Source organism: Thalia democratica, chromosome 6 (assembly GCF_965202585.1).
Source record: "Thalia democratica chromosome 6, ktThaDemo2.hap1.1, whole genome shotgun sequence".
NCBI lineage: Eukaryota > Metazoa > Chordata > Thaliacea > Salpida > Salpidae > Thalia > Thalia democratica.
The window spans coordinates 60,376,933-60,390,569 of NC_139170.1; the positions used below are offsets into that span (position 1 = coordinate 60,376,933).

At 25.3% G+C, this 13,637-nt stretch overlaps 1 protein-coding gene across 1 annotated transcript; it reads left to right on the forward strand.

Annotated features, from left to right (window-relative positions):
* The first annotated feature begins 869 nt into the window (after window positions 1–869).
* LOC145838143 (procathepsin L-like) lies at window positions 870–13,360 on the forward strand. Its single transcript, XM_082945691.1, has 8 exons — window positions 870–1,045; window positions 1,931–2,053; window positions 2,288–2,455; window positions 2,660–2,783; window positions 3,157–3,257; window positions 3,465–3,630; window positions 7,736–7,841; window positions 12,665–13,360. The coding sequence occupies exons 1-8, from the start codon at window positions 884–886 to the stop codon at window positions 12,762–12,764; spliced, it is 1,050 nt and encodes a 349-aa protein (XP_082801817.1). The 5' UTR covers window positions 870–883; the 3' UTR covers window positions 12,765–13,360.
* The last annotated feature ends 277 nt before the right edge of the window (window positions 13,361–13,637 follow it).

Sequence of the window (13,637 nt, forward strand, 5' to 3'; positions counted from 1 at the left end):
TGGTCAAAGTGGAAGACTACAATAGGTTTTTTATAGGAGGCCCAAACTTGAATGGCTATTAACGTTTTCTGAAAGTTTGAGGTAATTATCTCAAACTTTCAGGAAATTTTTCTTGCAATATTTAGAAAGTTTTTTCAGAACTAAACTACATAAAATATAAAAATTAAATTTTATGGCAAAAAACAAAAAAAAAAAATTTTTTTGTTTATTTATTTTTTAATTTTTTATTTTTAAAATCTTTAACATTATAGTCTGACAGAATTTTTTAAATCTTGCAAGGAATACTTTCTGAAAGTTTGAGGTAATTATCTTTAAAAGCGTAGGAGGAGATAGATTTTTTGTGAAAAGTCTTTTTGCGCCTCCCATAAGGAATCTATGAATTTATTCTTTCCATTCCAGTAGTTGAGATCTCTATTTGTTTTCTTAAAACCAAAACATATAATACGGAATCTATTGTAGTCTCTAACTTTGACCAGCTATATCTCAAAAATTATTTTGAATTTTAAATATCTGTAAAAAGCAACTTGTAGCTTATTAGAAACTCAACAAATTAAGATCAAGTTGTAAAACAAGTTATTTATCCCCTCCCCCCTTATGCCCTTAACTGGCCACACCTAGGCTAGTTTGATAATAAAATTAACAATTAAAGGCCAAGTTATAATTTTTACTGTGCAGCCAATTAATAAATTATTCAATTAACAAAATGTATTAATAATACAGAAATTATATTAATAAAACAGAAATTATATAAATCTTACATGTTAAAAACAAAGTATCAATTTTTTGTATTACTTTTTGGTCCTATGTGATAATGATATATTAAGTGAGCTAATTATCAATTTAAAAAAATGTATTAACAAAACAGAAATAGTATAACTGTTACATGTTAAAAATGAAGTATCAATTTTGTGTATTACTAGTAACTCTTGCACTTTGCGCGAATGCCTTCCCATTTGGTGTGGAAGAAGCCCAAGAAACTCTCACTGAAGCCAAGAACGAGTTCACCAAGTGGAAGACCACTTTCAAGAAAGTCTACAATGATGTGGTTTGTTGGATTTATTGTTTATTAGAAAATTATACTTATAAATGCAACATTTTTGGCCATAAGTTTACACATTAATAATACTAAATATGAGGTGTTTAATAAAAAAATAAAATTTTCTGAAATTTATTAAACTAACTAAAGAGAATAAACACATGGTATTCATGTTTATCTTTTTTATATTGTAGCATATAATCAACATTTAAGAATAAAATATGAACTTGTTTACCTGCCTATTTTATTTGAACTAAAAAAAAATAAATTAGTTATTACACATTTATAATTTTAAAATAAGTTAACTTATAGCTTTTGTATTTAAGTATTTGAGAAAAAAAAGCTTACAAATTTTTTACATTCATATTAAAAAAAATTAAACCAATGAATTTTGTACTTTCTGTCTACTTAGCATCTAGAATATTTCCACCGCTGGAAGAGGGGTTTCAACAAAATCTACAACACAGTGGTAGTCTTGTTTATTGAATGCATTTGTCCATAAATGTCTGTTTTAAGTTCAGTAACTTCAAGTGCTTTTCTACTTTGTGGAAAATTCATGTTACTGTCTGTTTTTGCAGGAGTTTAGAAGACTAAACAGTATAAACATTAAAATACTAAAAATATGTTATTAAAAATAAATTATTAAAATTTTTAGTCAATCTTAAACTTTTTTTTCTACATACTTAATTCTTTACTCATAGGGGAGCAACTCACCATTATTAAATGTAAAAAATTCTAAATCTTAAAAAAAATAAGGCCATATCCTAAAAAGTAGTAAATACTTAAATAAATCAAAAAAAGGATATTTGTTAAAATTTATTTTATGCCATTATTTTTCATATTATATGGCCCCAATATTTCTTCTAACTTGTATTTATTTAAGTTATTTAACAGAAAGAAGAGGAACACAGACTGTCGGTGTGGCTTAGCAACTTGGAAACAGTTGTCAAGCACAACATTGAGTACGACCTGGGTCTCCAGACCTACAGAATGGGTCTCAACCATCTCAGTGATATGGTTCGTTGATTTGTTGCGAACAGTTCTTAAATAAAGTTTTGTTATAATTTAGTATGAAAATAAATATGATAGCTTTTTCTGAATATTGAAGTGAAATTATTAAATTGTTAGTGCTATTTTTATTTATTTTTTAAAGTACCTAACTCATTATAATTTCAATAGTATGTTAAACACCTATTTGATTGGTTCATGCACAACATAAAAAAAATCTATTTTTAAATAATACTATCACAGAATGCCACAGAAGTTAAGAACCGTCTCAATGGCTACATGCACTCAGCAAAGAAGTTGAGATTCCAGTCAAGAAGATCCGCTACTTTCATGCCCTCACTTTTAAACAGCTCTCTCCCGGATGAAGTTGACTGGAGAAAACACGGATACGTCACCCCAGTTAAAAATCAGGTTGGTTTAATTCAATTAAAAAATATATTTAGTCGTAGATTTACTAAAAAATTACCTGATAAAGTTTTATGGCATACTTGTCAAAAGCTGTTGATATAATTCTGTAATAAAACACTTCATGTGTCTGAAAATCACTAAATAATTATGATGTAATAAACATACCATTTATTAAAACTATTCTAATTAATCATGACGTCACAACAGGGTCAGTGCGGATCTTGCTGGGCATTTTCAACCACCGGTGCATTGGAGGGACAACATTTCAGAAAAAATGGAACTTTGGTTTCACTTTCAGAACAGAACCTCGTCGACTGTAGCGCACCTGAAGGTTTGATATTGTGTTACAATGTAATTTAATTATTTATTACTAAACAAAGTTGTAAGCAAACCTAAAATTTGACAATTTAGGCTTAAAAAACTCAGAATTGGAGAAACTAAAAAAACCTGTAATTTTGAACAATTTTTACATATGAAGTAATAAAATTTTGATTTGGCACAAAAAATCTATCATTAAATAACTATAAAAACAGAATTTTTTTTTTACTATTTTTATTATTATTAAAATACAGTTAAAGTAGCTTTACAGTATCTTTTCACAATTATTATAACATTATTATTTCTTATATATATTCAATTTAAACAGGTAAAATGAAACTATTTTATATGTACATTACAATATAAATAAGCATATATCTACACAGGTAACATGGGCTGCAACGGAGGTTTGATGGATGACGCTTTCGAATACATCAAATTGAACGGAGGTATTGACTCTGAAGGTAGCTACCCGTACGAAGGAGTTGTTAGTTATTCAATAAGTTTTGTTCAAAAAAGTTATTAAAGTATGTTTTTTGTGCATATTAAACAAGTTCCTTTTTCAACCTGTCGACGCCTGACCTAGCACATGCCATATATATTTATATGTACACTATTTTATATGTCTATCCAATTCTGTGGGTAGAAATAAGCACATAAAACTAACAAACTATCAAGTTTTTCAATTACACAGCAAGGAAAGTGCAGATACAGCAAGGAAAATAACGCAGCAGAAGATGTTGGGTTCGTTGATGTGAAGCAGGGTTCAGAACATTCGCTCAAGAGGGCCGTGGCCACACAGGGACCCGTGTCAGTTGCTATTGACGCCAGCCACAGGAGTTTCCAGATGTACGACTCTGGTTAGTATGGTATTATTTAAGTGCTAATATATGTTGTTTAAGTGGCCACACAGGGACCCGTGTCAGTTGCCATTGATGCGAGTCACAGGAGTTTCCAGATGTATGACTCTGGTTAGTGTTACAAGTACTACTGTTTTTTATGTATGGTGGTGGTTGGTGATATTACAAATATCAAATTGTTTCTATTGCCTCAATACTATTCTATTAGATAGTATTGTTAATATTATTGTTGATGCCATTCACAAACCATTCAGAATAATTATTAGTACTCGTAATGATATTGTATACCACCATAATAGCTAGTACAATTGTATGTATTTGTTTTGCTTCTACAGAAGTGTATATATAATTAGTTTATTGTCGAGAGCCACTTACTGTCTTGAAAAACATATACTTAAGAATTAATTTAATTTGTTTAATATACATCTGTTGTATAAAATTTATCTATTGCAGCGTATTAATTACTTATAAGGCTAGCAGACAAGAAAACATTTAAAACATCACATGGTACAGTGTAATTACTTTCACAACATTTATCAACACGATTATTGCAACTTTCAAGTTTAATCACGTGTTATCAAGTTTGAAGTAATACACTTCCTTTAGCATTTCAATATATTACAATAGAAGTTGTCTTCCATATTTTGATCTAAGTTTCATTACCTTATAGCTCTTTTATATATATAAATTTCAATAAAAAGTTGAGAAATTATCAATAAAATAATGTTTATGATTGATTTATAATTTAAATAAGCATTATTTATAAGATCCTTTAGCATTACAATATATTTCAAAAAAACTATTGTTCAAAATACTGTCAAAGTTTAATTATCATATTAGTTTTTTAAAAATAGTAATTTATATATAAAATTAAAATAATAAAAGGTAGGAACAATGTATTTATTTGAGTTGAAAAAGTCTTATAAAATACTTCCTTTTACCAAGAAAATATTGTAACAGTATTTTTTTTTCAAGAATTAAAGCTTATTTCTTTATCATTTCTTTTGTGAATGCAAATTGAACTTCAAAATCATCTCATCAACAAAATATTTTGTTGAGGTTTTAAGTATGCTCAAGGCATTATTCGGGAAATTTCGTACTGCTGAATGTACTCTCACCTTATTATATAAAATATGTTTGTAAGAACAATTAATCTTTCTCAGTAAAACCATATTCAATAAAATAATTTAAATGGATTTCAGCAACCAAAAAAAATGTTGGTTTTGTATTAGTTCCCTTTTTGAACACCTAATTCATATTTTACTTGAAACAAATATATTAAGAGTATTTAGTTAGTAACAAAATAAAACGCTTTACAAAAAGGGCTAAATTAAAACCTTTTCAAAAAATATATACATTAAAGTTAAGAATATACAAGTTTGTAAATCCAATACTTTTAAAATAGTATGATAAATTTTTACATAATAGCTGCACAACAGTTTACACAGTGTATACATTTGTTTGAAAATAGGTGTTTATGTTAAAGATGTGCCTTATTATATACTAATTATAACTTTTTTGCTTTCAATTGTACTAGCTGTAATCAGTTAAATTCATAACACAACATTTAAGGGCATAGGGGGTTGCAATATTTTTTTTTACTAAAATTAACATTTGATCCTATATGAAAGCTTGAAGTACAAACTACAAGCCAGTTTTTATAGAATTAAAAAATCTTATTTAATTTTTGAGATATTGTAATTTTTATAAAAAGTTTCCGATACAAATGTATGGACCGCAATTTTTTTGTGGTCAATTTTCTCGGAAATTTTAAAAATCACTAAAAATCTATCACCTCCTTCATTTTTTGAGCTAGAGACATCAAACAACTTTCAGGAAATGTTCCTAGTATAGATTAAAAGACTTTGAATGTTTGAGTTTAAAAAATATTGAAAATAAAAATTTTAGATAAAATAAACAAAAAAAAAAAGGTGTTTTTTTAATAAAAGTTTTATTTTTCAAAATTTAAAAAATTCCTGCGTTCAATCTTTGTTAAATTTTATAATACACTTTCTGTGAAAATTTGAGGAAGATTGCTTAAAAATTAAGGAGGAGATAGATTTTTAGTGAAATAGTCTTTTTCAGCGTTTTTAGTTTGCGCCTTCCATTAGGAACCTATTGATGCACCGATTTTGATTGTTCATATCTACAAAAATACTTTCAACTTTTTCAAGCGGTTAAAAATGTCTGATAGCTCAGATAAAACTCTATAAAATAAGATCAACTTGTAAAAATCAAGGTGGACCCCCCTATGCCCTTAATTTCTACAAGGTATCTGCATGGAACCAAAATGTTCTATATCACGCTATTCAAATTAAAATTTCATGCTATACACAAAACGTTTAAAATATTTATTAGTACTTAACACAATATTATATACTACCATATTAGCTAATACAAGTGTATGTATTTGTATTGCTTGTACACTTGTGCATATAAATTTAGCTAAATGTTGAGAGTCACATAAGGTAATGATAAGTCTTAAAACACCATTTGAAAAATAAATTTAATTTTGATAATAAAGTATGCATTTCTTGTATAAAATTTATCTATTGCAATGCAGCATCTTAATTACCAAATTACATGTAAGGAAAATAGACAAAGAAAGCATTAAAACATCACATGGTACAGTGTAATATAATTACAAAACTTTCACGATTATTACAACTTTTAAATTCAGTCACGTAACATAAAGTTTGAAGTTTACTTTAGCATTTCAATACATAACAACAGAAGTTACTAAATCAATGTTCTAATCTAATTTTTATTACCATATAGGTTCTTTATAAATAGTAATTTCAATGAAAAAATAAATAAAAATGTATTTACTTGAGCTTTTTAAAACACTTCCTTTTACCAAGAATACATTGTAACAGACATTTTTTATCCATTTAAAAGTTCAAAATAATGATTTCTTGTGTGAATGCAATTTAAGCCTCAAAATAATTACATCAACAATAAAATAATTTGTTGAGGTTATAACTATGTTTTAAGTATGCTTGCTCAAGGCATTATTCGGGAAATTTTGCTTAATCTCATTAATGTCACATGTCTTATACATTCCATTAAAGTATAATAACTAATGTTTCTCATTTAAAAAATATTATCTTTATAGTCTTTTATATAGAAACCCATACACAAATATGTTAAATGTTTCTAAACAAAGCTAATTCACATCACACATTTGATTACTTACAGTCATAAACTGTGCTTAAGCTAACCCATAAAATAAAAAATTGTCTTGCAATTGTTTTACTAAAATGTAAATGAATATTAAAAGAAAGACTAGTTGAACGATTTAGCTCAAAATACGAACACAAAGAGATTTGTCCTAAATAAATAATATATAAATACGAGAGTCTTTTACCGATAAAATATTGTAGTTATTACTTTTAAATTAAAGCTAATTCCTTAATCATTTCCCTTGTGAATGCAAGTTAAACCTCAAAATAATTACATAAACAACAAAATAGTTTGTTGAGGTTTTTAGTATTTTTGCTCAAGGCATTATTCGGGAAATTCCACGCTGCTGAATGTTCTCTCACCTGTAATCTATGTTTGTAAGAACAATTAATCTTTTTCAGTTTAACCATATTGAGTTTTATATTTTAAGAATTTCGGAAACTGAAAAAAAAGTTTTGTATTAATTCTGTTTTTGAGACCTAATTCTTACTTTTAGTTGAAACAAGTAGAATTATAGCATGTAATTAGCTTTGCACCGCAAAATAAAACAGTTTTGAATACAGGACTAAATTGAAACCTCTTCAAACCATTTATACATTAAAAGCAGAAAATTTGTAAACATACTAGCTTGTAACCCAATACTTTCAAACAAAATACCATTATAATGTTCTTACAAGCTGGTTTTTACATAAAAGCTGCATAATAGTTTATACAGTTGTTATGTGCCAGGTGTATATGTTAAAGTTGTGCCTTATTATATACTAATTATGATTTTTTAAATTGTATTAGCTGGAACCAGTATAATTTATAACACAACATTTTATTATATTTAATTTCTACAAGGAACCAAAATTATCTTATGAGGAACTCAAATAAGACACACATGTACGCCAGTATTTGTTATTTATATTTATTTATTTAGGTGTATACATGGAACCGAGGTGTTCTTCTGAGGAACTCGATCACGGTGTCTTGGTTGTCGGATATGGTGAGGAGAATGGCCACAAATACTGGATTGTCAAGAACAGGTTTGAAATAAAGTAATATTATTTATTTAAAACATAAATTGCAAAATACTGGATTGTCAAGAACAGGTAATTTAATAATTAAAATATATAAAAGTATAATGATTAGAAAATATATTGTCAAGAATAGGTTTGAAATAAAGTAATATAATTTATTTAAAACATTAAATTCAAAATACTGGATTGATAAGAATGGGTTAATATAATGCCAATAAGTAAGTTAAAATCAGTACTGGATTGTCAAGAACAGGTAATTTAATAATAAAGGTTAAACTAGATTGTGATGACCAGGTTAAACAACATAAAATAGATTTAACAAATATTATACGTAGTTGACAGTTAATTTGTTATAAAAACATTTCATTAAACCAGTGATAACACAATGAAAATTTTAAGTATTGTTTATACATCCATTATATATATATATGTATATTTATTTATATGTCTACTGCGAATAGGGTAAATAAAAATATACAAAATTAAATTAAAATTAAAATTAAGGTCTATATAAACTAAGAACAAAGCACAAATACACGGGGATTGTATCATGTTATTTGTTCCTAATTATAAAATTATTAAAGTATTTTTTTTCTAAAATGCATTTATAACAGAGTAACATGTGTAAACAATTAAGCATAAACAGCAACATTTTCTATATGATTAAAAAATTTTTTTTGATTAAAAGTATTAAAATTAAACTTTCATTGACAAATAAAATAAATCATGCTATTTAAAAGTTTTTATTTTGGTATAAATTTTCTTAACAAGAAAAAAATTTTATTGTTACCAAAGTTAACAAAGTTTATGAAAACCAAATATAAAGTAAATATCTACTTAAGAACATTGTACACGTTTAAAAATTACTTACATGATTATATTTGTTTTGTTATTTACTGTTACGTAGTCCTACGTTTTTTGTTTGTATTATTACGTACCTTGTTAGTAAAAATTTCACTAAGACATTAGTAAGAGCAAGTCATATCACTTTAGTTTCTATTTAAATTTAACATTAGTTAAATTATATGATAATTTTAAAGTAAAGTTACAACTTGAAGATTTTAATTATGTAAAGTAAGAAATTGATACATAGTTTTATCATTTTAACTTGATACATTTATTATTATTTTAAATTTTGTTAAAATAAAATTTCAACAAGATTTATGAAATATTTGTAATTATGATATGTGTAAAAAATTATCTCAATAAGCCCTTGTATATTTTGAACTTAGTTTTGCACAAAAACTAAATTTTGAAAATCTATTTTTACTAGCAATGATATATTTTTCACTAGTACAACAACTAAATTATAAAAACAAGTTTATACATAACTACAAACAAAATAACTTGGTAAGCACTTATAACTTGCATAACAAATTTGCACCCAAGTGAACTATAAATGCATTGTTTTTAACCTTGTATTTAAAATTTTATTTAAATTGGCCTAAAATTTATAAAATAACCGTATTGTAATGTATTATTTATTCAATTAAACTGTATAAAGTTTATAAGATAAATTTAATGATGGGAGTTTGAATAAAAATTCGTAATCATTTATTTAAACTATGTATGTTTAATATTGTAAACTTTTATTTGCAACTAAAGTTCCGTTTTTTAATTATCAGTAAAAAATTGTTAGTGGGAGTTTAAATTAAAAAGTTATTAAAATTTTATTGATCACATGAGTCAACAGTTGGAAAGTTTGAAAACAGCTGATAAAGCATTTGTGGTTTAATATTTTAAAGTATTTATTGCCAACATAATCAGCAAATAAATTTGATTTAGTTTTTAAATGAATTTAAATTGAGCTAAAAATATATTCCCTTATACATTTATGCTTTAATCATATAAGTATTTAAGTAATGTTTCTATTTTGTTTATTAAAACGTTTTTATTAATCGTGGTTTATTTAATTTTAATTTTACTTCTATCTAACGTGTTTTCATCTAATTAAAAACTAAATTTAATGCAACATTTATTTTTAGCTCAACTAATAAAGAAATGCATTAATTAACCTATAAAAATACTATTTATATATCACTTGAAAATTGGTGCAAGTTTAGTCAAAAAATGATTGATTACAAGTTTTCAATGTTTTTAAAGATCAGCTTGTTCAAATGAAATTGTTTGTTTTTTTACATTCAAACCTCTAAGCATAATACTCAGTAGACCACAATATGTGTTGACTGCTTCAAAACCACAATAAATGTTGCTTAGTCAGTATCATGTGATGTTCTTTATTATGTTTGTTGTAAAAACATTAAACAACTTGTTGACTGAGACAGATTAATATGAGTTTTATGATGTTTTTGTTGTTTGAAATCAAGTTAATGAGATTGTAAAAGTTTTAAAATAAAACTTTTTATGGTAACAGTTTGTGGTTGAGATAGCACTAAAAATAAAGGTGAACTTTATACAGAAAAATACAAAAAAAACTTGATTTGTATCTACTATAAACTTGAATAGTTTTTATCTTCAAAAAAGTTTCAACTAAATTTTGTTTTATAAAAATAAATACTTTATACGACTTATTGTGTGTATAAAAGCAAGTTTTTTGTATTTTCAATTTCCTGGCTATAAAAATAAAAAACTGGTAAAAACTTCACTATAAATCTATTTTCTGCCAAATGTAAGTATGATAGTTTGATTTGAATGTTTTCACAAGCTTGTACAAGCTAAAACGTTGCATAATGCACTTAAATTGAATATTGAAAATGTTAAAATAACAATGTTGAATGTGTTTGACATTTATATAGGCATTTAATTAAATTGTGTAACGTAGTTTTTATTTGATTAATGTATTATAAAATTTTAATTAAATTTGTTGTATGTTAATACAGATTAAAAAATTATGCTTGACATTAATATAGGTATTATTAACAATTGAGAAATTAAGTTTTTAACTGTTCTAAACTTTAATTTAAATATAATGTATGTTAATTAAACCTTTTATGAACAAATTTTAACTTTATACAGGAATAAGTAGTTCAAACAACTGTAGTTGATGATAGTTTTGCCTTTTTTACTGAATTAAGAATTAACATATGCAAAATAGTGTACATTTAATTTCACTGAGGTATAAAATAATGATGAGTTATGGCGGCTATAAAACATCTGTTATATTAGCATCATCATTCAGATAAAATCACGAATTTGATTTATTTGAGCTTTAACTGAATTAGAATTATAAGGCTTGTAATCAATAATTTTTTATCAATGTTAAGTACAAAAAAATTATTAAAAAATTATAAATTATGAAAAATCTGTTTTTTTTTCAATAAAAAGTTTTTGTTTGTTAAGCAAAATAAGTAATAATTCAAAACAAATTTTTCTGTATTCCATCAAACAAAATTTCCACTTTATAATTTAAAAGCAAATTGCAGTGAATGATAGCAGCTATTGATTTTAAATTGCTGCTATTCATATCCGGTAGTTTCAATCAAACTTAAAAAAAAACTTTGCTTTGCTATTATTAGTTGTATTTTGTTTTTATCAATTTAGCTAGATTTAAACAAACAATTTTTATAGTAATGTGGATAATTATGTATAAAACTTTATAATTGTGAGTATTTATACAATTTACGTTGGTTTGTAAACTGTTCAAGATAGTTTTTAAGTATAAATTATTATAAGTAACGTAAAATTGTAGTTAAAAATATAATTTTCATATTAGTATAATAGTGCAAACAATATCAGTAATTTGTTATAAAACTAAAGATAAAATATTACGATTGTTTTTTTATCTCTTTTTTGAAGTCATTGCAAAATTTTCTTAAAATTTTAACAACTGTTATATGATTTTGTTTGAATTATTTGATTTTGTAAATCTTCACAAATTTCGCTTTTTTTTATCAGTTTAACTTATGAATAATTCATGTGACGAGATAAAAAAGCCACTTGATTTAGGGAGTACTTTTGATAATGTACTTTCTCTTAAATAACTAGTTATAAAATTACCTAATTTGTAGAATTATTGTGTTGATAAAACATAAGTGCCTTTCACATAGTACATTTTATCAAATGGATTACATAATACAGCTGAACTCTTAAGTATATATAAACTTTAAAATTTCCATTATTAACAAAATGGATTTTTTTTTAACCCATAATAAATTTTGTAATTGATTTTTCAAATGCTAGGTAAATCTTGCATATAATATTATTAAAAATTAAAGAACAGTCAAATCATAAACTAACTAGTAACTTAGTAATGACACAATTAGTAATATTATTCACCAGTCAAGTATTACACTCAAAAGTTAAATACAAAAATATTTTAAATTAAATCACAATTTAGTAGTACCGTTATTAAGCTATGCATATGTATTTATATTAAATATTATATATATGTTGCTGTAATAAAGTGACTCATAAGCTGTTTTTTCTAACAAAACAGTGAAACATATGTATCAGTAAAAACTTATTATTTTTTTAGTATATACATATACGTGTGTATATTAACCAATCAAATCATACAGTTTAGTAGTACCCTTATTAAGCTATGCAAATGTATTTAAATTAAATATATATATATGTTGCTGTAATACATTTTTTTTTTCATCATAACGCAGTGTCACATAGTGGTAGCTTTATTAAACTATACATATACATATTTGTAAAACACTAAGTTTTTTACTAAAACAATCCTTTCAATGTTCTCTTAGATAGAACATATCTACAGTCAGTTAATTATAATAGTAATTAATATTAATGCATATGAAAAGTATTTGTATATTATCAATTTACTTACATACATATAAACAATATTAAACATATTAACAATATTAAAAATTATATATTATATTATATTAACCAACTAATTCAAACAGTTGGTCAGAAGAATGGGGCGAGGATGGTTATATCAAGATGGCTCGTAATAAGGACAACATGTGCGGAATCGCTTCATCTGCTTCATACCCCCTTGTTTAATTTGATTGTGAGCTTTATTGATGGTTTGTCAGGTCTTGTAATCTTTGATAAAATGTTTAGTTCATTATTAGAAACTTTTAAATTGTCCCTAAGGATTTTAAGATTATTAAGTTGGTTATGTTTGAATAAAGCCATTTTCCAATATTTTTAAACTTCTCTTTCTATAATAACATAAGTTTTGTACAGCTTTTAATTCAGTTAAAAATTAAGGTTTATAGCATTTTGTACATCCTAAAAAAATCTGCAAACATGAAAAATAAGCTCACAAGCAAGTAATATCCACATGTTTCGTTTTACATTCTTTTCAAGTGTGATGTCCTACATATTAAATAAAGCAGTTACTGTCTCCATCAACTATCTACTGTTTTTAGTGTTTGTTTTTTCACAATGTTCTTTTTTGTTTAAATTCACATTTAATGTTCTTTTTTTTGTTCAAATTCTTTGCATTGATGTTTTAGATGTCTTGAAGTTTTAAAAAGCACTTTTTACATACAAGCAAATTAATACTAGTGGCAGATATTTTAGTACTTGATGTTTTTATTATTCTGCTTTGTTCTTTGTCGTTGAAAGACATTAAATTGCCTTCATTAAAAATATGCTGGTTGTTTTTATATAATAAACTTAATAGTAAACTAGTAGTTTTTATGTACTATATAAACTTTAAGTTCATTAAATGGTTACAGTTTTATTAATAAACAATTAATATACTATTTTTGAATAAACAGACGCGTGTTTAGTTATAGATAACTAATTGTTTATTTTAGAGTTGTGAGCTTTAAAGTTCCAGAACTAACTTTCTAGCCATTAGTAGTATAGGCTAAAGCAGGGTTTTCCAACATTTTTTTCAAATGGCCCCCTCGAACAAGACTACTC